This window comes from Trematomus bernacchii, unplaced genomic scaffold, assembly GCF_902827165.1.
Source record: "Trematomus bernacchii unplaced genomic scaffold, fTreBer1.1, whole genome shotgun sequence".
Lineage (NCBI taxonomy): Eukaryota > Metazoa > Chordata > Actinopteri > Perciformes > Nototheniidae > Trematomus > Trematomus bernacchii.
Genome location: NW_022987564.1, coordinates 3,839,821 through 3,867,247, shown reverse-complemented (window position 1 = coordinate 3,867,247; position 27,427 = coordinate 3,839,821). Strand labels below are relative to the sequence as shown.

General features: G+C 41.5%; 1 protein-coding gene across 2 annotated transcripts in view; it reads right to left on the bottom strand.

Moving 5' to 3' along the window:
* Positions 1 to 2,428: 2,428 nt before the first annotated feature.
* The window catches only part of trit1 (tRNA isopentenyltransferase 1), a 41,783-nt gene continuing 16,784 nt past the window's right edge, over positions 2,429 to 27,427 (bottom strand). Inside the window, exons 2-11 of one of the 2 annotated variants that reach the window (XM_034125232.1) lie at positions 25,757 to 25,897; positions 23,839 to 23,937; positions 23,080 to 23,237; positions 21,967 to 22,109; positions 21,356 to 21,467; positions 15,198 to 15,310; positions 14,981 to 15,058; positions 5,811 to 5,920; positions 3,800 to 3,917; positions 2,429 to 3,387 (exon numbers count right to left, since the gene is read on the bottom strand). In XM_034125232.1, coding sequence (XP_033981123.1) covers positions 3,188 to 3,387; positions 3,800 to 3,917; positions 5,811 to 5,920; positions 14,981 to 15,058; positions 15,198 to 15,310; positions 21,356 to 21,467; positions 21,967 to 22,109; positions 23,080 to 23,237; positions 23,839 to 23,937; positions 25,757 to 25,897 — 1,272 coding nt within the window. In that variant the 3' untranslated portion in view covers positions 2,429 to 3,187. The remainder of the gene's footprint in view (positions 3,388 to 3,799; positions 3,918 to 5,810; positions 5,921 to 14,980; positions 15,059 to 15,197; positions 15,311 to 21,355; positions 21,468 to 21,966; positions 22,110 to 23,079; positions 23,238 to 23,838; positions 23,938 to 25,756; positions 25,898 to 27,427) is intronic. The other variant, XM_034125233.1, reaches the window with a different exon arrangement.

Genomic DNA, 27,427 nt, shown 5'->3' with positions numbered 1-27,427 from the left:
GGCTGATTTAGTAACTGTTTTAATGTGACTGTTGAAACTCAGGTCAGAGTCCATGACTACACCTAGATTTCTGGCTTTATCTGTTGTTTTGAACATTGCAGACTGAAGCTCAGCGCTAACTTTTATACGTTCTGCCTTGTTAAGACTAATTTGTAGAGATTTCCTGCTTTTCACTGTTTTATGTTAATAAACTGAATATTGTATGTTTGAGTTTCAGAGAAGAACTTTTAAAGACGTCACCTTAGACCTTGAGAAACTGGGATTGACATGTTTCATTATTCTAGATAGACTCAATAGTGAAAATAAATGTTAGTTGAAGGCATACTGTAGGACGATAATGTCAGCTGTTATCATCACCATCATATATGCATCATGACACAAGTCAGTGTGAAGGTGACGCATCATTCGCAATAAGTGCAGTACACAGAAAAGAGAGAACAAGAGGCCAAAAGTCCACTGCAAACAGTCGAGACACACATGCAGCATCCATAGGCTGCAGAGTGAGTTGCATAAGCAGTCCTGAAGTCCCCCCCCGGTGGGCCTCATGCAGACAGTGAACAAGTACAGCTACTGAGCGGCTATATGGAGCTAGACTGAGAACGGGAGAGACAGAAATGGAGCGCTAAAACGGGGCGAATAAACGCGCCTCTCGCTGACAGATGCAGCTATACATGTAAATACACACTCTGAGGCCGCTCAAGTAGCAGCGCTCATCAAATCAAACACTCAGGAAAGCAGAAAAATCCCCTTTCACAGCAGGTATTTGTGTGGGAGGCCACAGTTGCCGGTTTCAAAGAGGTGTGTTTATTCTTTGTGCTCACTGTCTGCAACTAATGAGTTCACTCAATGCATTTTACATGTGTGTGTGTGTGTGTCCATAGATGATCCATTGCATGGCGGTAAATCACTCATTAGCCTTGTGACCGCGGACGTTGCCCCAGTTCTCCACTTCTGTCCAGGAGGCCTTATGTCATTGAGTTGCACAAGCTTCCTTTTTTTTTTCTTTTTTTTTTACACCGAGTGATTCAGTAGTGCCTGGAGGTGCCAGGGCAGATCTCTGAGGCACTCGAGATAAGAACATACCGCACATAAAGTTACAAAAATGTGAGGCTTTGAAAATCATTTGACTCATAAGAATTCCTCTCAATGCTCTCATTGTTTCTGTAATTATAGATGACACAGGGGACACCCAAGGGGAAACGGAAACAGTCCGTCTGATTTAAAAATGTCCAACAGAAGGAAAGAAAAACAAATAGCAACACAGAAAGGGTATTAAAGAACAGACACCGGTTGCACAGTGACCTTTGCTATCAGTGTGAATACATACTGTTTGGTAAGCCTCCAGTAAGCTTGAGGCCTGACCCAGTTTGGAAATGTGGGACACACACACACATATTTCCAGCTATTATACGGCTGGAAATACTTTTAGTCATGTGGATGAGGTCAAACACTGGGAGCCTGTGAACAACGCTGAAAGAAAACGTCTAAAACCCGGACTGAAGACTTGAAGAAAGAGATGATGGAGTGTTAGCCGGGAATGTGGAACAATTGTCCGACTCCGAGGGAGGGAGGGAGGGTATGTGAGAAGAAAGAGTGGCAGGTGAGGAGGGAAAGGGAGCGCCAATCGAGGGCTCTGGAGCCATGCCAGCGATTGTGTAAGTGGTTTGGCAGCAGGCGGGCACACCTTGGTTTGAAAGAGGGTACAACAAGCCGCTGGATAAACAAAGACGTGCAAACACTGCTGTGAAAACACACGCTCTGCTAGCAGCCAGCCATTTATAGCACCGTCAGAACAGAAATGCGCTCGCTAAGCTGCGCTGACAGACACTGTCATCAGGTGACGAGTCGTTATCACACAAAGGGCTGGGGAAACGTATTTAATGCGAACACTTTGTGCTGTGTAAGCTTTGCGGTGACTGGTAGAAAGGTACATTAAAGCTGATTTGAAATGCTCTCTGATTTCATTTAGTAATCACTTGAGTGACACATAAGCACTCACTGTTTATAAGAAGTGGATGTAGTCACTGTGATGTCACCGATTGATTGTGGACTATTGTTTTCAAACCTTGAGTTTTGGGCATTTTGGCTGTTATGGTTTGGGATTTTGGAACCACAAAAAGTTGGATCATGAACTGAAAACACACTCTGAAAGGGTAAAAGTCGTAAGACAAACACAACAGCCAAACCAACACGGTGGTAGCGACCTGTCAATGGCCAGTTAGCCCCTCTTTCCGAAAGCATACCCTGCTTTATCGTCTATTTCGCATTGTTCGATCAGTCTGAGACTAAAGACCTTCATTGCCAGAACTTGGCTGAATCTATTGTGCATTCGACAAATTAAGCCTTTGAACGCTTTTGTATTTTACTCTAAATAATAACATTTATAAAATGAACATCATGATGCATGGAGGAAGACTTAACACTCGAGTTTCATTGGGAAAATGTTTACTGAGGTAACAAATCAAGTGAGAATTAATTTCATTTTTCTCATAGACTTCTATACAATCAAACTTCCCTCTTCAGGGACCAGTGGAGTCGCCCCCTGCTGGCCATTAGAAAATATGCAGTTTAAAGGCACTTGGGCATTAACAGACGTGGAGTTTGCCACATCAAATCACTACATCCTCCGTCGGTAAATAAACTTTAAAATCCTTCAGTTTTTTGAAAATGTTAATTTAGTGGATGAAGGGGAAAGAGAATGTGATTATGCTAATGACAAGTTTAAAAAAACAAAAAAACTTGAATCCAGAAATGCTAACACATACGAAATTGAAGATATGGACAGTATGAAAAATATTCCGCGTCATTTAAAATGGAAAAATAAAGTTAATTATTTTAAATAACAGGCAAGGGGAACAACACAACCTTCAAAATCACACATCAAAAGTCAAGGTTATCCTTTGTGTCTCCAATGTTGAATCGTCCTTCAGCCTAAAGATGAACCGCTTGAAGGTTATATACACTTTACGGATGAAGGTAAAAAAATACGTTGTGAATTTCGAGTATTGGCATCCACATTCAGTGTCATAAATTCCTGTGTCATCCCATAGTACTCCAGGACGATAGAGCTCAGTGTGTCTGAAGGGGAACCAAGTTAGCAGCCCTATAAGGACGGTAAGAAAACAGCTGTTTGTGCAGGACAGTGTTGGGAACCTGAGTGAAGATGTCCAGAGAGTCTGCGTCACCCTTAAAAAGTCACAGGGACTTCCTTGTGTGTTGTCACGGTTTCTGGGGATGACTCCTGAGAGGTTTCTGTGCTGCCGGGGGCAACAGCAGCAGAGGAGTCCTCAGAGACGCTGTCCACAGCAGAGGAGGAGACCTCACAGCCCGAGTCAGTCTTCCTCTTCTTCCTCACATGATGGTGATGCTTTTTGGATTTCAGGTGAGCTGCAGGTAAAGAAAATAAACAAGAGGACATTGTTGGATATATTTGGTATGAAATGGGACCGTTTCACCTCAATGAGTCATGAACATGAATCATCAACAGGAAAAATAAATGGGGATTTGGTTTCAAGAGGCAGGGTATCAGGGGTGATCAGGTTTGTCATCCCTCTTTATGACACTGTGGCCTTTGTAGGTACGTTTTTTTTTGCCCTTGGAGTATGTAAGATGTATTTTTATTTGTGCTTTAGGCATGATGAGCTAAGTGCCATTTAGTTCCCTTATATTATATATATTCAAGAAAAGGCAGACATGTCAACAGCTCATATCTCGAACATCCACACCAAAAAAATCTAAATAGATAAACAGCACTGCACGTAAGAGTAATAATATGTTTTTTATTTAGCAGATGCCTCACCTGTCCACTCCAGGTCTCCGATGATGATCTTATCACACAGATCACACGTATTTCGGCTCCGTTTGTTCCGCTGCTCCTCCCCCTGCACTCTGATTGGCTGAATCGCTGGCTCCTCACCCTGATAGATTGTGAAAAAACATGCACTGTAGAGTTTCTTTTTTTATGATTCAAATGTGCATTGTTTATATCATCCAGTAGTCTTCTTCACCAGTCCCTTTGTTGGGGTATAGCTGTGTTTGTTGCCATGTCACATGTGCACTAGTTTAGCAACAAAAATGGAATTTCAACTTGGATACAGAACCCTGAAGAATAACTATATTTGATACATTTTTAAGGGGAAAATGGAGGGAATAGATTTTTTTTTTTCTTCAAACAGATAAATAAATGAATGCTATTACAACTTTTTGTATCTTGGCTGGTAGCAAAAAACTGAAGAATGACCTCTGACCCGAGTCAAAGTATTCTTTCTGAAACTGTTGTCTGAGATTCCCCTGAACTCAAAGCTCTGAAGGGGATTAGTTAAGCTTTAAGTATTACACATGGCTGTAGTGCCAACAACACACACATGTCAACAACAGTTTACTGGGCCATGTTGTTAAATGCTTCGGTGTCAAACACGTCACAAACCTCTCCAAATAGTTTAGTGAGGTCAGCGAGTCCATGTCCTTAAGGGGAGTTTTTTTAGCACCTTTAGTTAGCACTGCTTATTTATTGACTTGCTTGTATCCCCTGCATCTCCAAACAGCACACCTGATGTTATCTTTGTCAGACATACCAGTTTCAGGAAGTCTGCACTTGCCGTCTTTAATGAGCCGAGTCCATAACGAAACCCACAATTTATTATGCGCAACTGGAGAGAATGAGAGGAAAAACTCCACATGGTTCCTTCAATAGAGCGTCTATGAAATAAACCTATTAATTAAGAACTACGAAGCTGGAAGAAGTGTGGGATAGTTGGAAAAGGCATACATAAATGTGTAAAGTTGAAAGTAATGGGGGGAAAAGGGAAGAAAGCATGTAACACAATGTATAGAGGTATAGTGGTGGAAGAATAAGTTGCAGTAAGAAGATGAAAGAAAGGAGTATAGGACAGAACATTCTAAGTAATCTAGCAAACAGGAATGGGAACAAATGAGGACATATGAAACATTTTGAGGTCATAAAACAAGCCGTTCAAGTTTAAGTTCTTAAGTTTGTTATGGTTATGTGATTTGGTCCAGTAGGCGGTTACAAGTAGCTCAAAATAACGTTTACAGAAGAATGCTACAGACATGTTCAGACTGATTAGGTAAACTGTCAGGCAGATATTCACCAATAATTTATTTGATTAAGTCTGCACTGAAATGACTAGTTAGACAATCAACAAAGACATTATGGGAAATATTATACGATCTGCTCATTAAAAATGATCACACAAGATATGCAACAAAAAAGGTTTCATGTTACGAAGGGTAAGGCAGAATATATTGATATTATATAGATATATTGTGATATGAGACTTGATATCATCTTATATTTGGATATTGTTGCATTGCATAAGTATTTTGTTCCTGGTTTTAAGGTTGCATTTCAGTAAAGTGATGTCATTTTATGAACTCACAAGAATGTTCTTGCTTTTTTACTGATGAGTCATCGTAAAAATAAATAATGAATATTTTCTGAGAGCACCTGTTTGTGTGTGTGTGTGTGCACGTGTATGTGCGTGTGTGTGTGTGTGGACTCGAGGAACAAAAGCAAGTGCTTAAGGGAATACTAGGAATTAAATACAGAGAGAAGGACAAAAAGTAAGAATGAATGTACACAAAAGGGAAGAAACGGATTGTAAAAGAGGCACATAAATGGGTTGAAAAGGAAGATAGAAAGGACAAAAACAACAAAAGCAGTAGAAAAAACAAAGTAAGCAATAAAAAAGGTTAGAATGACAAAAAGCAGGAACAAAAGGCATTGAAGAGGATGTGTGAGTTTGTCCCAACAGCAGATGAAGCAGCTGGTTCAGAGTGCCGAGCCCCACCTTGCTGAGGCTGTCCAGTATCTGCAGTGCAGGGTTCAGCACCGTCTCCTCCCACCTCGACACGTCCGTCACCTCCAGGCCAAACACCAGCGGCACGTTGTCCCCGGGTCCTACACACACAGGGCAAACACAAACGCACATTATGCATTTTACAAGTCCAACAAGGACTGCCAATGAATATAATTAAGTCGTGTTCAGGGCCAACATTTTGATTAGTGTTTCCACCGTTTATGGACCGGGTTATGGACCTTGAACAGGAACTTTTCTACCACTTTCTACTGTTTTAGTGACACTATATCTTCCCAATGCGTTTAAGGTCTTCTCTTCTCATTGACGCTTGATTCTTAATGTGTTGAGATGGATTGACTTGCTAATAATGTTACTTATTATTTGACATCTGATAAGAAACAAACGGACATTATACCAGGGACAATGAGGGGGACTTCAGGATGCATTCAGCATAGAGCGGGACCCTGACAGTAGCAGTGATGTGCAGGAGCCGCGCCCTGAAGCTCCGTCAACCTGCTGACTCACACTGGCTCGATAATGTTTCTCCCTCTCTCTCCCTTTTTCCTCCCACCCTTCTCTCTGGTGCATCATCCCTCTCTTTCTCTTTTGCCATCAGTCTGGCTTCAGCTTTCACTCATTCTCATTCTCTCTCTCTCCCTCTAACTGTTCCACCCCCGTGTTTCTATTTTGCATCAGTCAGCAGTCTCTAGGCTGGGCCTCAGCACTACACAGCAGCACGAGTCCTGTCTGTCTGTGTGTCTGTGTGTCTGCATCATGAGCCACTGCCCTGCATTGATTGACACAGATGCACTGGAAATGAGGGCGTGTGCAACTTGAAGAGAAAGTGACTTCAAAAGACTGCAACAGTGTGTGAAAAAAAAAATTGCATGCATACCTTATACATTTTGAGCACATTTAAGTAAAACATATTAAAAATAGCAAACAATAAAGAAAAGTGAAATCTAAAGGGCAAATGTGTACTACACTAGCAGGGAAATCCAAAGCTGTTTTCCTAAGTACAAAATAATGTGTTCACCCTCTGTCTGAAACCAGAGCTCAGTCTGCTCTGATTGGTTAGCTGTCCGGCTCTGTTGGGATTGGTCAACTGCTAAGAGATGTCCCACCCCTTAGCCTATAACGTACAATGTGTCTGAGCAGTAGCCAATAGAAGCGAGACCATTGCACTGAAACCTATATAACACACCACAGGAAAGGGAAAACTCCCAAAAAGCATAATATGGTTTCAAAAGTGCTGATTTAAAAAAAATTGATAAAATAAAAAAGGAGGGGGCTGAGCTCATGCGGGACCCGGCAGCTACTGTCTAAACTAAATACTGCGGTGATGAAACGCCATATCATGGATTCTCAAGGATTATTTCTGAAACAGTATGGAGCTCAAAGGCTTTCTCTCTTGCCGGTTATACCACAAGGTGAGTTCCTTCTTATTTCCTGCTTCTTCACACACATGCTCTCCAGTACCGGTTAGCTCTGAGTGTTAGCGATGCTAATGTAAACACCAACCATAATACGTCCAAAACAGTCGGGCATTGTTTCTGATAGCAACGTTTCTGATAGTGCCGTGCGGGTCCACATTTCCGATATTACGTCATATCGGACGCAAATCTGGATCATCTCCGTTGTAGCCCCGTTTTTAGAGATTTGGGTACGGAGGAAAAGAGAGGGTTTTATTTTCTGACGCTGCGTGAGTTCCCCGACACACCGGGGACACATATTTATGTATAAAAGACATCAAAAAGTGCATTTTGCATGATAGGTCCCCTTTAAGATGGCTTTTTCTTCAGCATTAATGGGTTATGCTGCACCTATGGTGGCTACATATGCAGCTGCAAAATGTCATGCTATCTGTGCTCACATATCCATTTGGAATTTGTATCATGTATGATACACCTGTTTAGTGCTGAGGTGGTGATATAACATGTGAAATACAAAGCTGAATTATAAACAGAATCGACTGTCATTGTCATTTATAGAGCCAGGCTGCTAAAAATCACAAAAGAGACAGAGCAGCAGGACCTAATAGGGAGCCGTTTTTCATATTATAGAAATGTGTTAAGAGCATATACTCGCGTAAATGAATCCCATTAACCTGTAAGGCACAGTTAGCAAACTCAATTATGGCTTAATCCTTTCCAAACACAGCAGACGCCCAACAGACTGAAGTTATTATCTCTGCTGGGAACTGTCTGGGACTCCATCATTACAGAGGCATACAGAGCACCGACTGTATAACTGGTTATCTGTACAACTATTGAGTCTCTGAGAAGAAGGAGTGTGTGTGGGAACAATGAGAGTTTTCACATGGACACGCCTAAGAGCTATATACTTACATGTTGCCTCGAGCCACCATGACATGAATAATTGTTCTGTGTGGACAACGGTTTTGAAGCCGCTAGTTGATGTTTAACATGCTCTCTTGTTTTCTTTGGAACTATCAATGAAACGAGGAAAGTTATAAGAAAATACCACAGACGACGACCAAAGTGGACCAAGCCTTTGCAGCAACCTGTCAATCATAAGGAAGCCCCGCCCTAAAGCATACTCTGGTTTATCGTCTATTTTACGCAAAATGGGACAATAATTTCTTAATTTGACATAATTTTATGTTAAGTTAGACCTGAAACTAAGGATTGAGATCATATACTAATTGGGAAAACGTTACCTGAAGTAATAAACCAAGTAAGAAGAAGGGTAACTTTCTCATAGACCTCTATACAATCAGACTTCTTTTTGCAAACAATGGAGTCGCCCCCTCCTGACGGCATTTCCGCATTTTCTTTTTGATGCTTGTTCCAACTCCTTCTCACATTGCAAAGAGACTTTTCCTTCACAATAAGCTCCTTAAACATTTATGTGCTTTCCTTTAAGTTTCCTGTTAATGCCAGCTTTGCTTAATTTAATTGCTGACAAAGGCAAAACAAACACAAAGGTCCTTCATGGCAACGTCTCAGCTCTCTTGCACCTGCATTCAATTTGTTTCCAAGAGTGTGTTTTCTCTGTGCACAACTCTAATCCCAACACTCGGACTGTGTGGTGTGTGTTTATATAGTCCATTTGTTAGAGAACGTTGTTCTTTTTAAACAGCAGTGACAATCACAGCCTCATGTTTCAATACCAGGAAAGTCAATACTAGGAAAGTCTTTTGTGTTTGTTGCACAATAGCAGGCAGGTGGTGGCATACCTATACCAGATGCAGGGTTGGAGCTCTCTCCTTTAGGTGCTCTAATAAATAGCTCTTATAATATGAATTGTTACCATTAAATCAGAGATACAGGGTCCTGCGATTGAATCAAGTCAATCCTAAATACAGAACTAAATCCCAGGTCAAATGTAAGTTAGAGGGTCTTGAGCATGTTTCTCTTCAGTGATAGTTATGTCTTGTTAAATGTTTGTTCTCTTGCATCTCGCCTTTCATATTTGTCCTTGTTGTAGTTGCAAATGAGAACAGAAAATAAACATTTCAGACTCGATCTGATAAAGTATCATCGTAAATACTTCACCTCGCCAGCCGTGCTCCTGTGCCGCCCTTGTACCGCTATCTCCCTCCTTACTTTGTTCTATTAATCTCTCTGAAACACCCCCCTCACACACTTTGCACGATTCCCTTTTTGCCGCCTCCCACGGGGCAGAGCGGTAAATAAAAAAAGGAGATAATGTACGGTGGGTTGCCAGATGCTGGATGGGATCTCGTTTGGGATCTGGTGAAATTTAACTCTGCTAATCCACTCTGTAGTGAATGAGGGTTGATAAGAAACGTTAAAAGGACAAAGAGCAGGGGGGTCGACACACACACACACACATACACTGTAAGCGTTGCGTTTCAAACACACAGGGGATATTACTGTGCCAACAAGAAAGAGCATCCCCTGTCGCCCAGCAGCTGCTTGCCAGTGTGTGTGTGTGTGTGTGTGTGTGTGTGTGTGTGTGTGTCTGTGTGTGTGTGTCTGTGTGTGTGTGTGTCTGTGTGTGTGTGTGTAACAGTAGTCCACCTGTTGCAACAAACAGGCAAGGAATCATTTGCTGCGTCATCCTGGTGTTTGCCGAGCGAGGGTTGTGCGCCTGTGTGTGCTTTGCTATAGAAACTCATCTACCCCCCCCCCAGCTGTTTTTCTTTGGCTGCCGTCCACACAGTAACAGCTGCCTCCATTCACTGAGTGGCCTCCTTCCTCTTTACTATGGTTCCTCTTCCACTTTTTGTCTCCTTCACCGCCTTTGTTGTTTGTTGTTTGACATTTCTGCAGCAGGTCAAGTTTAAGTCAAGGATATTTCTTTTGTAGATCCGGTCAAATTGATTAAAAAGATGAGTCATTGTATCAGGCTGTCTTATATATCTATTGTATGTGCGTACACTGTGCCCCTGTTCCTTTTCCTTCACTCTAGATGTATTGAAGCTGCTCAAATCTGTAATTATATATCAACAATAGATCCCAAGACTGCTAAAATGTGAAGAAGTCGCTCACATGATGAAGATAACGATCACACATTCCTAAATGAAAATAAAATGGGATTAAAAGCCCTAATGTGAATAGTGTTCTTCAAAGTACCCCACATCTGGAGGCGCTGTCTTTTTCTTCATGAGATGATAGAAAAATTCTGAAACAAGACAGTATTTGTTTTACTACAGCTTTCATCTTCTCAGGGATGAAAGAAAATGTGTTCGGGTCAAACCGAGATGTTTCCAAGGATGCCTTCAGGACAGAGGAATAGCTAAGTTAAATTAAACTGCTTTCAAGTTTTATTCAGTAAAATTAATAATATGTGATGTAAAATATAAAGTTATCATGGTGTGTTCAAATGTTGAACGACATTTTTTAACAGCAATATTATATGGATATTAAAGAGGGAATTTCGGCCCGTTACACTTCCGAACATTAGCACTAATTATTTCGTTTTTGTATATTTTTGTCTTTCATGGTATCAAATTGGTTCTCGAAAACTGTTTCGATTCTACATTTCTGGTATAGAGACACCCCTCACTGCTTTTCCTTTTTAACTCTCTGTGACATTCTCATCTCCTTCAGCGCTCTGGTCTCTCTCCCCCTTGTCAGGTGACAGGGGTCTCTACAGCCCTGACTTGACTTCATCCCCACAGGGAGGGGGTTGCATTAGTGTATGGGAACATGAAAGCTTCGCACTTTCTATAAAACAAGGGTGTAAACTCGCCGCGCACCTGTTCCCCCAGCTGGATCCGGTTACCTCCCCTCTCCATCCACCCAGCTGCCCATGTGTCGGTCCCGTCGCTCTCTGTCTGGCTCCCTCCATCCTTCCCTCCCTCTCTCTCCCTCTGGACTAAAAGATACCTACACCCTGTTACTTAACACTCACAGGGCCTCAGCCACACGACACCTGCCTACCCTGGTTACACACAGAGCGCAAGTGCTTGTGTGTCTTTCGGGAATTACAAAAATTAAAAAACTCAGAGGGCACTGGCAACTGCTGGCATTTATTAAAATTAATATAACCTCAAATCACCATTTGCTTTATGGTTAATTAAATCCACTAATTAACAATTCCCCTATACCCACACATAAAGCGTACACCCACATACAGACGCACTTAAAGGCAGGACAAATTAAGCTTGATTTAATTTGCGCTGGCTGACCTGGCGCTTAAATCCCCACAGCAACAAGAGTTGAGTCAAACAAAAACCACGTATCCTGCTGAAAAGTATTCAAGAAACCGAACGCCCACCTGCTCCCTCACAGAAAGGGTAAACGTGTGCTTTCGAGACAGGGAAACCTGCAGTACATTCACATGAAGCATTTGGGTCATTTTCGAGCTTCTATGAGCAATTTGCTGGTGTTTTCCTGTCTGCAATCCCCTGTCATGTCCAATTCATTCTTCCCCTTTGACCCACTAGTCCCTGTATGCTTGATTTGGCCCGAGTATCCCCTTTTGACCCCGATGCCTGAGTTTGTGTGGTCGAGCCAAATTCCCGGCAGCTCTGTAATGCTTCAGGAGATTAGCCCGCTCAGCTGAGGCCTGCCGGCACCCGTGTGAGTATGTGTGTGTGAGTATGTGTGTGTGGGGGGGCTCAGACGAAAGAGAAAATAGGTCAGCAGTCACGGAGAGGAAGGGAGGTGAACGCAGACGATGCAGTCAGAAAGGTGGGATAAGCGGGGTTAGAGACCAAAACCCAGAGACAATCCCCAACAGGTGTGGGCACAAGGACAGAGCTGTGTGACACTGAAAACAACAAACATCTCAAATGCATATTAAAGGAACAGTGCTTGACTATAGAAGTGCGAGTGTAAGATGGTGATGTCACTATGTTACTGAAGTTAACAAAGGAGTCCAATGGAGGCGATTCAGGGGGAGAGAAATTCCCTCTGGAGACAACTTTGGGAGTTTAGCCTTTGCAGACCATTTGCATGCACAAAACCCTACAGTATATAACACGCTACAGGAAAGGGAAAACTACAAATAGCATAATAGGGCCCCTTTAAAGTGGGCAGCGTCTAACAACAGCTTAACTATATCAAAACATCTGTTTATAAACTCTCACACAACTTGAGCAGTATGATCCAAGTCTCATTCAAACAGATGTATGCTCACTACTCTCCAAACACATGTATTTCACGTAACCTTTCTATTTAAAACACTTCCTCGTTAACAGTGTCATACTTGTGCAGATGCAAAAACTATAAGTGTTATAAATAGTAAGGTTTGAGTGAAATGCATGTGTTTGGGAAGTAGTGAGCATACGACTGGATACATGAGACTGGGACTGCTGTGTTAGTTTTGTGAGTTTGTTTTATTTTCATAAAATGTAGCTGGTGTGAAATGTGGCTTCCATTTGCTGAAATTCATTCAAACTGTTCTCTGTTTTTGGAAGAGTTAAAGGTAACGGAGGTGAGTTATTTTTCCTTTTACATATACTACTATCTGTAGAGCTTTAGCCGAACAGAACAAGATCTCTTGCAGTGACAGCAATGAACATTTTACTCTTCTACTGGGATGTAACGTTTTGTGAAATAGAAGTGTTTTTACTCCGTCCTTAACTGCACATTGACAAGCAAGCATTATATCTTTTGGGGTAAAGGAGCCAAGTTTCCTACTGCTTTCCAGGAAAAAATAACATTTGACAGAAAAATGTTGTGGTCCCTGCCGTACAGTCCGCTACAGGAGCTACATGGATTTCCAGCAGAAACTTTCCAGGTTTACTTTGAGTCAGGCTGGAATGTTTTTAGAGCTTTTTGGAAAACTGTTAAGAGTACATGTTCATTTATTAAATAAACTAGATAAAAGGTTCACGATAAAGTTATGGTAAACGTAACTTTATAGAGTTTAAAACCAATTCATTATAATATCCCAAAAACTATGTGCAGTGTTTTCTCAGCTATAACTCTTGAAACTCTTAACTCAAACTACACATCTCCATCAATGCATGTTTTTGCATGTGTGTATTTGAACTGTGACTGTATATCAACATCAGAGTGAAACCTCAATTTTCCCTAGAGGATTAATAAATATGCCATTTTCCAACAGCTAACTTTTCGTGAATTTAGGAGAAATATACATAGTCAAATAGATAAAGTTTAGGAAAGAAAAACACCATAATTGTGTATCTAGGGTGTTTGTTTTCCGATGAAAGAAGAGGTAGGGAATTTAGCCTTTTGAATGCACAAAACGAATATGACACACTACAGGAAATAAGAAACCCCAAAAAGCTAAATAGGGCCTCTTTAAAAATGTTGATTTCATTTTCCACCGGCACAGCCAGGCCTGCCTGAAGTCGCAAGGAACGGTCTGTTTGTTCTGTATTAAGTGTAAGCAGGGTCTTTAAGGGCAGTTATGACACACACAGACAGATCCACATGAATGTGCAAAATCGCAGACAAGTTCAGACAGATTACTGCATATGTAAAAGCGCAGGAACACATGTGATGAAGAACATATGGTGCACGCAGCGCGGACACGTAGGCAGAAAGAGGGGTACTGAGCTGTAGGCCCGGCAGCCTAAGCCACTTGGGCCTAACAGGATTAGGAGGCTGGGTCACTACAGGGCGGCTGCTGGAGGCTCAGAGGCCAGCTTTCCGTTTGGGACACAGAAACAAACTGAGCCATTATGTGCCGTTTAAAACACATCTGACTTCCAGGGGTTGCAACCAGGGTGGGAAATCACCGGCTGCCAAACACGGGTTGATTTTGGAAACGTGTATCCATTCAGCAGCGCCAGACCCAACCACTACAGTTCCTTTATATGCATTCAGTGCCACAGGGGACATAATGCTGGGAACAAGTCATTAAAACAGCTGCAGGTGTATGCTGGGGATGGATTTGGAAACATTATCCTCTGTTTAACTTCATGGCAGCTCACACACGCTGAGTCAAATTAAATCCAATGTTGTGCCAGTGAAGTCATAAATGTGGTGATTTCCACATTTAAAGTTTACAGAATAGTGCTTTTGTATTCTGAGGAAACACGGTCATGTTTTCATCGATCTATGCATCTAACCGTCAGCATAAAGAGAAAAAAGCTCATTTCCTAAAAGTGTTAGACCATTCTTTTAATGGTAAGGTATTATTAAAGAATATGAAACCTTTGGAAAGTGAAAAAGAGTAAAAATGCAGCTACAATAATAAGTTGAATATTTAAATATCCCTATGAAAGCCTATAAAAAAAGGTGGATGACTAATGAAAAATAAACACTTTTATATTTCCAACGAAACTGTGCTGATGTTCTTATATTCTAAAAAACCTACAATGATCGTCTTAAAAGTACAACACACACACACCAACACACACACACACACACACACCACACACACACACACACACACACACACACACACACACACACACACACACCACACACACACACACACACCACACACACACACACACACACACACACACACACACACACACACACACACACACACACACACACACACACACACACAACACACACCACACACACACACACACACACACACACACACACACACACACACACACACACCACACACACACACCACACACACACACACACACACACACACACCACACACAACACACACCACACACACACACACACACACACACACACTTATGTGTCTAATGGAGTGCATCTCATCTTGTTAAAGAGAGTGCTGATGAGAAAACGCACACACAAACACGATGAGTGAAGGGTACTCACGTTTAAGGAAGCGGTTACGGACCCATTTATTTTGTTTGCGGGCGTAACGCCTCGTGGCAATCTTCAAAGCTTCTATTCCTAGAAAGAGTTGAAAGCAGGCCGTTAGAGATGAAGGGGCGATAGGAGCGAAATCTTTAAATGGATTCTTCAGGTTTTATCAGTCCACAAACGGGGAATCTGAATCCATCTCTGGGACTTTCATCACTTTATTTCTGACCTTTGTATTTAAGCGCGTCTCTCTCCTGCTGGGTGCTGCTTTCAGGAGCGGTCAGGAACTCATGAAACTCCTTAAAACCGATCGACTGGAAAATCCCACGTTGATAGTCCTGACTGGAGAGAGGAGAGGAGAGAAGTGAAAAGAGGAGACAAGGTGACATGAAGGAATAGGAAAGGAGTATAGTTGAGGAAAGGAAAGGAAAATAGTGAATAGGAGAGAACATTTGGGAAGGAGGAGACGACGTGAAGGCAAAGGAAACGAGAGTAGATTTGAGGAAAGGAAAGCAAAAGAGAGCAAAGGAGGAGAGGAGAAGACAGGAGACAAGACAACGAAACAAAAAGGAGAAGAGGGGAAGACATTAAAGAATAGGAAAGGAGATTAGATTTGAGGGAAAGAGAAGAGAGGAAAGGACAGTAAACAAGGAGAGGAGAGGATAAGACAGGAAAGGAGATGAGAAAAGGGGAGAGGAGAGGAGTGAAAAGATGGGAGTCAATATGGGGAGAGGAGAAGACATTAAAGGATATAGGAAAGGAGATTAGAATGAAGGAAAGAGAAGATTGGGAAAGGACAGTAAAAAAGGAGAGGATAGGAAAGGAAAATAAACAAGAAGAGAAATGAGAAGACATTAAAGGAGAGATGAGAAATTAGGAGAGGACAGGAAAAGGATAAGAGAAGAAAATAAAACTTCCTCCATCAATAAAAGAGCACAAAGTTTCCGAGTCCATCTTGACATTTCTAGACACTGGGTGGTGACTCATTTCACCTTCTCTCCTTCTCCTCCACTATCTCTCCTTCCCTCCCTGATCGAGGAATATCAGTCTGAGCAGATGTGGGGCCCTTTGGGGGACAACGTGACAGAATGACATTAAGGGAAGTGAACGGCCCGACAGAGGATCCTCAGGGGTCCGAGTATCCTCACCGGAGTGACATGAGGTCGAGAGGAAGCCCACAGGATACCTCCACGACAGCAAAGCCAAAATATTGACTATCAATGTCACTCCGTTTCCCCGTAATTCCAGTATTACTGTCGGTCTCAGATTGTAGATATAGCTCCTCAGTTGGTGTGCGTGTTGAGTTCACTGACCTTTTGGCATTTTTCTGTGTACCTCTACAAGAAAAGGTTCTACGTATAACAGTTCACTTTAGATTTTGGATTACATTTTAATTTAATAAAAAAACTGCAGCTACTTTGCACACGTATATAATATCTTATATTCATACGTTTCGGTTTAAGGGGTAGATTTGATATAATCCTCTTATTATTCTGTATTGCATATTCTTTAGATACTCCATTGACATATTTATATTGCTTCTACTGTTGATATGTTTATATTTTAATTTTCATTCAAATCTGTAATCTCAGGAAGCATCTCTTGGCAGTTTTGCAAGCACATTTACAACGGAACTAAACTTTGGCTCGTATGACATCCATAAAAACATTTTTTTTTTAAAAAGGGTTTATTATCCTATCATCAATATCATGCAGTGCCCAACAAACACTGGTAAACAAACACTGGTAAACAAACTAGGGCTGTCCCGAATACCATTTTTCGGGCTCCGGATATTCGGTAGTAATCAGCAGCGAATATTCGGATATTCGGCAGGCGCCGCTTCAACACGTGTATTTCGGTTTATTCAAGGCATTCATTTTGTTATTCTACAGTGTTGTTGTTTTATAGTTATTTGTTAATGTAAATAACCCAATTTATGTTCTTTGAAATTGAAAATGATATTGTGTTTGTTACTTTCGTTGCAGTTGTATATATGTCTTAAGTGTAATTTGGCTTGGCTTCCTATTTTGTATGGACATGCTTTTATTTTGAAGGAGAGTTAGCGCTGTTGACAGGAAGTTGTTGTTGCTATGGAAACAACGTGACGGAGAAAAGGAGCGTAGATTAACGGAGAAAAGTAATATCTACATATAAAGACGGAGAAAGTAAACGATAAAGTGTATGGTTAAGTGCTAGCACCCCCCGAAGAGGCACAAGCTCTTACGTTGATATTGGAGATTTCAATAAATTCAATTTGAAAAAAGAAAAAAAAGAATATCCGATTCGGATATTCGGGTATAGCCCTAAAACAAACCCTGGTAAAGTTATTGATGACAAACCAAAACAAGTGTCTCTGTCTCCCAGCAGTTCCTGTCCTCAGTATATAGCAGTTAGATTTGATACTGAAGAGAAAAGATGGAAATCACTAATCAGGAAAAGACGTGAGAGAATAAATGGTTGCTTTTATATATTATACTTCATTTGATTATTATTTATTATTCTAGGTAAGGTGTTCTTATAATGTTTTTTTCTTCTTTTAACTAACTTTGATTTACAGACTTGCTTCTATGTAATTATTTGCATTTTGACCTTTAATTCGCTTTGATGCCGATTTCTCTCTCTTTGTAAAGCACTTTAAAATTTGCCTTTTAACGCCCTGTAAAAATCCACATAATAAAAAAATACAATGACTATTCCGGGTCTGTAACTTAAACTTGTAACAGAAACAAGAGGAGGAAATAACCAAAAATAAATGTGGCTAGACGGGCAGAGACAGAAATGTGAGCATAGCCACAGAGCACAGGAAACGTAGAGTGAATGGGGGGAGAAAAAGAGAGACGTAGGAAGGGAGGGAGAGGTTTGACCTTGATGTCTGGCCACAGCAGCCAGCCAGAGAGGGAGACATGAGGGCAAAGGAGAGACAGACGGAGGGGGAGGGGGGAGTAAAGTGCTGGGGTGATCAAATTGCTGAGAGGGCAATAGTGGCAGAGATGGAGGGAGAAAGGGGGGAGGAGGAAGAGGAGGAAGAGGAGGCTGGTGCAGGAGGTGGGATGGGGTGATGATGGAGAGGAGGGACGGGGGACGGGAATTGGCAGCTTCCTGGGCATCGGTCCACCAATGCATCAACTCCCCGCAGCCACACCCCATCACACACACACACACATCAATATATCCAGCTCAGCAGTGTATCATAGCTGTATCAGCTATACTGAAGCCTGCATGCATGTGTAAACATCTTTCAAGACACAAAGAGCACATAGAAAGGTTTTATTTAAGTATTGTTGGTTGTTAGGGGTGTCAATCGATTTCACAATTTTCTTCAAAATAGTTCCAGAGATTCAGTACAAAGAGGGGCTGATTCAAGCATCTACTGCAGTATCATTTGTATTTAATGTGTGCTTGCCTCTAGTTAATTTGTATGATCTTTTCTTTTAGCCTTTTAGCTGCTCTGTACCTTTGCTGTTGTAATGCTGTAAACTTCCCACAATGGGACAAAGGATTTCAGATTTGAGTGCGCTAATAATAATGCATTGTGGCTTGAAAACTGGAGTAAAGTGTGTTTAACATTAGTTATATCAGTTCAATGTAAACACATAGAGGCAAATTTAAGACAAAAGATAAAAAAAATTCATGCTAATTCTGCACAAATAAACACTTTTTATTTTAACGTTTTTTAGTGTAAGTTCAGGCTAAACCAAAATGGTAACTTATCAAATAAGAACTACATAAATAATATTGGTAGGCGTAGACTAGATTCCCTTTTTTATTTTGAAGAAACTTGCACATGTGGGAGTGATTTTCAACAAATCCCACTTTAATGCTTGACATTAGCTTTGATTTGGTGTATAGCAAGGGTGGGCAACCTCCGGCCTCCGGGCCGCGAGACCATTTGTTACGGCCCTCGAGGTAATTTATAAACACACGCAAAAAAGACAAAAATTAAAGAAATCTAGACCGCAAAAGCAAGCAAGTGCCTGTTTTTCCTGGCCAAGGTCAGGGTCCTTGAACACAACACGAGCCTAACGTGTCATCACGTGGTATATGTCTCGTCTGACAGGGCTGTAGTTCTGGCGGAGAGCACCGGAACGCGGCTCCGGCACTTCAGAAATTGCAGTACCCATAAGGAGCCGTACACATGCCGCAGTCTTTGCGTGGCTGTGTCTTTAGTTGTAAGCCCAGTGGCGATCTGCTCATCTGTCATACTGATCATACAGTCAATAACTTTGTTGTTATTAGCATCTGGTTAGCTAGCTATGCTAACGAATATAAGAAGCTTTTTCTACAACCAGTGAGGTAAAGGCACATCTTTATATGATCCTTATAGTTATAAAAAAATAAGAGAATAAAGTAAACAGGTATAAAATACTATATGACAGTAAAAAAAAGTTGTCATTAATAAACAAGAATACAGTTTGAAAGGAGAGTGATTTGTAAAATATACATAAAGAAAAATAAAATCTGCTTACAGTTCTGTTTCATATGGGTGTTGAGAGATGTATCCATAGATCTCCTAATGTTGCTCTCAAAGTGCACCAGATTGATGCTTTTAACTTCAACATTTAAAAAAAAAAATCTTCCCGGGGGAGCATGCGGACCCCCTAGAGAAGGTTAGGTCCCCCCCCCACTTAAATCATGTTCACATGGATAGGAAACTAAATACATTTGCAAACATCTTGTGTCCATATCTTTCTGTTTGGGTGGTCATGCCACAACCGTGCACGTGCATGCATACGCGAGTCATGGTAAGATATCTGGATTAAGAGGTTGCTTTTTCTTTGCACAGCATGAAAGAAAGGCGAAATGAATGGGCTGTGATTTTAGTATTTTTAAGCAGAGGTCAATAATTTGTACGGCCCTCGGAGGATGATGAAACAATTGAAATGGCCCTTGAGAGGAAAAATGTCCCCCACCCCTGGTGTATAGGATTGTTGTGTATTAGCAGTAACATTATTATTTGTTTTTAAATGAATAGATTTTTTTTACATGAATTGATTTACCCTGCATTTCCTTTCCCCGACTGGTTTTGTATTTGGTCTTCTAGTTGTAATTATTAGTAAATAAAAGCTAAATTCATGATCCACCCCACCACACACAGAGCAGGAGGAGTGACGCAGCTGCAGTGTGCTCCTGGTCATGAGGTTTACTGTAGAAAATGTCAGGGACAACGTTGTGTGAAAATCAGACAATCAATCCTAATCATATTAATATTATCTTCCAATAGCATCTCTAACAGACCACATCGCGCTGTGAGTAATTTGTTCCAGGGCCACCAGGATGTCCATTCAGTGCGAAGCCCTGAGGTAATAAGCAGCGACCACCAGACTCCCCTGTTATTGCTAATGTCCTATTGAGGGGGCTTATCTCGGCAATTATTAATAATCACTGGACATCCTGGAGAAATGTCAGTCTCATCTGAACCAAACTAGCAACAGTGTGGGCCAGATGCCCAGATCTAAATTGGTCTGCAGGCCTTTGGGAAACAACAGCACACAGGACGGAGTGACCTGTCAGACTGGGGAAGGAGAAATAAATAACTGCTGGACCCAGTTCACTCCGCTGCCCTGCTTACATGAAAGAGAGGAGGAACGTGTGCAGCCTGAATGTCTGAATCACCCATTTGGATAGGAGGATGAGAATGTGATCTTGGACTGGTTTCACAGACATTGGATCCTTTTTAATGCGCAATAACAATGATGCGACAGGAGCCAGAGCCAAGTATGACGTAGCTTCTTGGCCCATTTAACAGATTACAGATCCCACTCTGTCACTTAAAGTGGGATTTTGCAGTTAAAAAGGTTGTAGAGTTTCTTTTAGAGAAGGCTTGCCAGAAACACAAGAAATACTGTATGAAGCAAATGTTGGCTACATTAAAGGGCAAAGAGCAACATTAAAGGGACCCTATTCTGCTAATTTTCAGGTTCATATATGTATTCTGTTCATCTACTGTGACATGTCTCCATGCTTTAATGTTCAAAAAGCTCTTTATTTTTCTCATTCTGCCTCTTTTAAACTCTCTGTCTGAAACAAGAGCCCAGTCTGCTCTGATTGGTTAGCTGGCTGGATTTTAGCCTTTGCAGATCATTAACATGCACACAAATCTAAATAACATTGTACAGGAAGCACAAGAGGGCCTCTTTGACTAATAGGTGTTAAAGGGGAACTGTTTTTTACACATCAGTCTGTTTTAAGGGAGTATTATTTACATGTGTATGTTTTTTGACGCCGCACAAAGTCTGACAAATTGCCTTAGGTGATGTCCCTGCATCTGAAACAATAACTATCATGTTGCAATGACAACATTTGAGAGCACTATCAAAATAACAACTTAGCATCGGGTTGATAGTGTTTCATCAGGATGGTAGACATGTTCTCCTGCAGATCAGTTACCTGTCATCCTGGACTTTCTGCTGATTGAAGCGAACATGGAAGTCTCTGAGCTCCTCTATGAGTCCAGCAGACAACATCTCATCCACACGAGCATCCAGCCGCTTGTCTAGAGCTGCAGGGGAACACAGAGGGAGAAATATAACAATTGCACCAGCTAAATAAGACAAGATCAATGTAGAAAATCTTTTAAACTATTATAGCTGTTTAGCAATGTTGCCATTGTTGTTGTTTGAATAACAAGAGCTGCACAATTAATCTAAATTATATAAAAATCGCAATATAGAATAGTGCAATATTCTAATTGCAGGAAGCAGAATATTTGGGTATTTATGCGTTAAAAATAAAAAATGTGCGGGGCTGCAAAGATTTCCGAGCCAACAAATCTTATTATATATCTTAATAAAACATATTTGTTTGGTACAGATCCCCTTAAAATAATCAAACTACAATGATAATGAGACAATAATTAAAAAATGATAAACCCCTCCAATACCATGAATCATATCGCAATGGCAAGATCAGTCAAAAATAATCGCATTACTTATTTTTTCAAATCTTGCAGCTCCAGTAAAAACAGTGAATTGAAATCCAATCGAATCCTAAATCCTCACCTTCCATGTCAGCGTGCAGCCAGAAGATGCAGGGGTCTGAGTATCTCAGCGGCCCCCCGAGCCCATCGCCCCCCTCTTGCCCCCTCTGCTCCTGCAGCCAGCGGGTATGAGAGACGCCCGTCATCTCGTGGATCTGAAGACTCCTGTAGATAAAACACATAGCGTCAGAGATGTGGTTAAATACATCACTTAGTCAAATCTCCCACTGTGTTGAAACAAGCAAAGTTACTTCCTGTTTGTTATTTGATGTAAATGATCTACAGTTTACAATGAGTTTACATCCCTGTATGTCGGGCCTCAGTAGGTTAACTGAGATTAGATTAGTTAAACATCCACTCATCCATTAAATTCAGTGCAAGTGAAAACCCCCCCTTTTGAGGCTCACATCAAGAGGCTAGTTTGAGTGTTGACAAAGGATTAACACACCCCAACACCAATTCAAACGACATAAAGCAGGAAGAAATATAAGATAAGGGATGAAACTAGATACATCACTGCAGAGTAACATCCGTCTATTCCTCACACAGTTAACATTCAGCCACTAAATCTATTTTCGAGATGCTGAGATTCAAATCCAAAGCAGCCCCTTCAGCCATTCCTCGCTGCTCTGAGGTTACGGAGAAAATATTATTCCTGTCGCCTCCTGTCATCCAGAAGAACAGGGTAACCTAACCTGCTCACACGGAAGACCAGAGTGCACTGACTGCTACTCATCAAGCCGTGTCTGTGTGTCTCTGTGTGTCTCTGTGTGTCTCTGTGTGTCTCTGTGTGTGTGTGTGTGTGTGTGTGTGTGTGTGTGTGTGTGTGTGTGTGTGTGTGTGTGTGTGTGTGTAAGCAGATGCCTGTGCTGTCAGCAGACACTGCGTGCAGTCCATGTATTGTGGCTGTCAGCCTGAGACAGAGCGAGAGCCCTTAAGGACCTTAATCTGAACACCCACAAACGCTACATTATCCAAAAGGTGGGCACAGCATTTCTCTATTCTATTTTTTATTAAAATGCTGCACCAGTAAAGTACAGCTGCCAGCACAAACACATGAAGCCGTTTCTGCAGTTTGTATTTAAAGGAACTGAGACATTTCCAGGCCCTTATTTTTAATTACCAGCTGTATCACCTGGTTATCTTGCGTTTGTCATTGGGGTGCAGCATGGCCGCCATTTTGGGGTCAACCTCCGCCAGTCGTTTGTGTAACTCTTCTACTCCCAGTTTCTCCAGCTCTAGCTTCCTGTCCAGAGCCCCATCTCCTCCGTCCCCTGGCGCCCCGGTCTCCTGCTGTGAGACACATTTCATTTAGCGATTTAAAAACCAAATCTGCCTTTAAAAGCTGCTCTTAAACTCCTATTTCCAGATCTTCTAAAGTGACATGTCATGAAAAACTGTCTTTTTCAGTACTGTGCCCATACATAATACAACAAAGTCATTTTTTGTGTTATCTCTAGATTAGAAAAAAAATGACATTCAACAAACCATTTAGATTTGTGTATGTCCACTAATGGCTTCTTCAACTTTTGCAATGATGCGCTATATTTTATTCTTGGAAGCCAATCTGATCAGACTGGTCTTTTCCAGGAATGGGGCTTGGAGGGAAAAACGCTAAAATGAGCTCGATCAGAGACACAAAATACTATTTAAGAAGCTAAACAATAAGCATCCTCGATAAATTGCAATGTAAGAGCAGCAAGAAGAAACAGCTCTTAAAAATTACATCTTGGTAACTGACAAATAAATCAAGGACACACTTTATTATCACTAAGCACTGACTTATTTTCACGTAATGAAAAGTTGAATAGAAATAAGAAATTCATTCATCATTGAGAAAAATAGTGTAGAGAGGCATAGAGGAGGATGGGAGATGTGTTTGAGTTGCACTCACCCCTGTATCCACCAGGACTTTCCACAGCAGAGACTCAATGTAGTAGTTTGTTCCTCCTACAACGACTGGCAGTGTGTCCCTGCTGTGCATGTCCTCTATGTTGAAGGCTGTTAAGGAGAAACTGTGAACATTGTATATACTGTACAAGAACAGAGTGTTGCTGATTTGCATAGTTGTTACATAAATGCACCTCAATTAAAGTGCATGCATATCAGTGTACAGGGAATTTAACTAAGAACCTTAAAGGGGCCCTATTATGCTTCTGGGGTTTTCCCTTTCCAGTAGTGTGTTGTATCAGATGCATGTAAATGGTCTGCAAAGGCTAAAATCCAAAACTTCCCTCCAGAGGGAGTTTCTCTCCCACGCGCTTCTATTGGCTAGCGCTCCAACACATTATACATGATAGGTTAAGGGGCGGGACAGCTCGTAGCGGTTGACCAATCACAACAGAGCCGGCCAGCTAACCAATCAGAGCAGACTGGGCTCTGGTTTCAGACAGAGGGTGAAAAGAGGTGCTGCAGCACAGGCAGTATGAGAAAAATAAAGATATTTTTGAACATTAAAGCATGGAGACATGTCACAGTAAAAAAAAAAAAAATCTAAACCTGAAAATGAGCATAATAGGGCCCCTTTAATGCACACTATTTGAAAATGTCAACTGGAAAGTTTTAATGCCCATTTTTCACAATTCTTGGAAACTTCAATTGCCCAAATTGAAGAAATGCTAATTAATAATGTAAAGAATCCTTAGCTATGGCAACAGAGTCAATACTGTGTCTTTATCACAAACTCAATATCAGCCGTTAGTTTGTGTCAGCTCCTAAATCAACACGCAAATATCAATATTGGAATTTAAACAGCCATTCAAGCTTACGACCTGCCTGCCACACCTTATTTCCCTTACTCTCCCCTTTTCTGTCGCATCTGCTCTCATCTTGCACTTTCTCTTTTCCCTTCCCTCGCCCACCTTCTCTGGGATAATCAAATAACCACACAAACAAGATAACGGCTCATCAGCCATCTTCACTCACCTCACCTCACCTCCCCTCCCTCTCTCCCTCTCACACACACACACATACACACACGAGAGGTCTGCATCAGTGTTTGCAGAGGCAAGGAGAGAGGATGATCGCTGACAGAGATTTTGAGGGAGGGAAAACAGAAAAGAAGGCTGGAAGATTGAGAGCAATAAAGGAGAGGGGGGGCTATACGGAGGGAGTTAATGTGAATGGCATGTGGAGTGAAGGATTGATAGCCGATGATGCGTCATTAGGTCCTGCGTCTCTGAACTTCTCAAGCTTGTCAGCCCCCCCCCCCCCCATCCCCCATCATCTCTCTTTCCTGCTCTACAGTTTAAAATCCTCCACATCGCCGCTATCCCTACTAATCTGTATTCATCTCTTTCAATTTCTCCCTCTTCCCACCGGTGAGCTCTCGCCGCACTGAGCCTATTCTTGGAGCCCCTCGCTGCACTGGTGAGTGTGCGAGAAGTGTGTGTGTGTGTGTGTGTGTGCATGCCTTCCTGATCTATTAATACTGCCTCTAGTTATCACCTCCTGTCTCCACATCTGTGTGACGGCCAGTGTCTGCAGTAGGGTGTGACGGCCCAGAGTGTGTGTAGACGCACACACTTCTCTCTCAATATCATCTCTAGTGATCTCTCTCTTCTCATTTTCAGTAAAACATCTGCAGCGAGACATGTCGACAAAACAAGGACATGGCAGATCTTCTTCCTCACACATATTCACACACACCTCCAGACCAATTAGTAAAAGTCAAATTGACTGCATTCCTTTTTCCTGCAGTTACCGCGTGATAGACTGGGAGGGTAGATGTGACGGAGGTGCTGGCAGCATGCAGAGAGGTGTTATGGATAGTATTGCTGCTCTTCTTGCGCACGTTTCTAGGAAAAGGATATTAGAGCCAGGGCTTTGTTCCTGAAGTCCAACACCGTGTAGCCGCTGACCAACGGGTCCACGAAGCTGATCATGTGATGTTTGCACTGAGCATGCTCCTCAGCTGTCACCTTATTGGTGATGATGTCCAGGCCCTGGTACACCTGGAGAAAACAAGCAGAAAAACAGGAGAAAGGTGATCAGAATCATCGTAAAAAAAGTTCGATAGGCAGGTATAATTGCAATAATATGAGAGCATTCTATTAAATGTAGTTTAGCAGACTCTTTTTTACAAAGTGAATTACAATAGGTGCAATAAACCGTGAGGATACCAATTCAGAAAAGCAAGAATACTGATAACTTTGTTAGTGCTACATACTTTTGATTTTTTTCCATTTTATTCGCCAAGAACAAATGGATAAGACTACAAAACAGTCCCAATTAATGCACCATAAGAACAGAAGGTTAATGGAAGCTCTTTGTCCTTAAAAGCATAAATTCCTGGAAAAGATGTCAATTAAACAAATCGAGCAGAACATTGAAGTCGGTTTTAGTGCTAGGGTGTGTCCGAGTGCGTGTATATTAATCATTGTCAGAGTTATGAAGTGAATAATGAGAAGCTCTGTATGTCGTCTGTGTGAAAAGGCTCTCACCATTCCTACAAACTATGGTACACACCGCCTCTGTCCATTTGTATCCCCCTCACCCAGCGAAGGGGCCTCCCTCATGGAATTTGACAGCTGGGTGTGATATACAGTAGTCTGTCATGATTTTCATTCTCAAACGAACAGGGTGAAGAGAGTTTAAAACAGGGGTGTCAAACTCAATTTCATCGCGGGCCACATTCGCATAAAGGTTGCACTCAAAGGGCTGGTTGTAACTATATAAATATATAATATATATATATATAAAATAATGTATTATATTACATTATTGCCTCTGAATTGGATTATTATCGGATAGGATAATAACTTAGTAATTAACTACGTCTGAAAGCAGAAGTCATGGGCAAATAATTGCAAGTCTCTTCAGTGTGCATGTCACAAAACGAGATGCATTGTGGGACATGTAGTTTATGGGCAACCTGCTTCTGTAAAGTGGCATGTAACCGTATAATAAATGCATTATATTCTTTGCAAGCTATTGCAGGGCCGCATAAAATGAAGTCGTGGGCCGGATTTGGCCCCCGGGCCTTGAGTTTGAGACCCCTGGTTTAAAAGGATCTCGGGACAACTTGGAAGGACTTTTTTCAGTCCTTAAATCTTCGAAGTTGAGTTTTCCTTTGTTCAATATCCTTCAGGGATGCAAACTCATCAGGTATGAAAAAGGTGACAAGGATCCGAGCCCCCCGACCCCACGGAATATCGGCTTTAAAATGAGGAATAACAGAGGATTTTAGCAGTCAGAACAACTAAAGCAGCAGTTAATAATAACAGAAACGCCAAAGAGTCACATCTAATAGAAATATATTTAAGCATTTATTTTAATTGTGTAGCAGTCAGTTTATAATTTTGGCAGGACTGTTGAGCATTTTGAAAATGTATTTTCATGCCTCTGTGCAAGGCTGTCTTTCTATCTTTATAGCCAGTGGTGTAAAGTAACTAAGTTCATAAACTCAACAAGTACTATACTTGGGTACAATTTTGAGATACTTGTACTTTATTTAAGTATTTCAATGTTTTGCTACTTTGTTC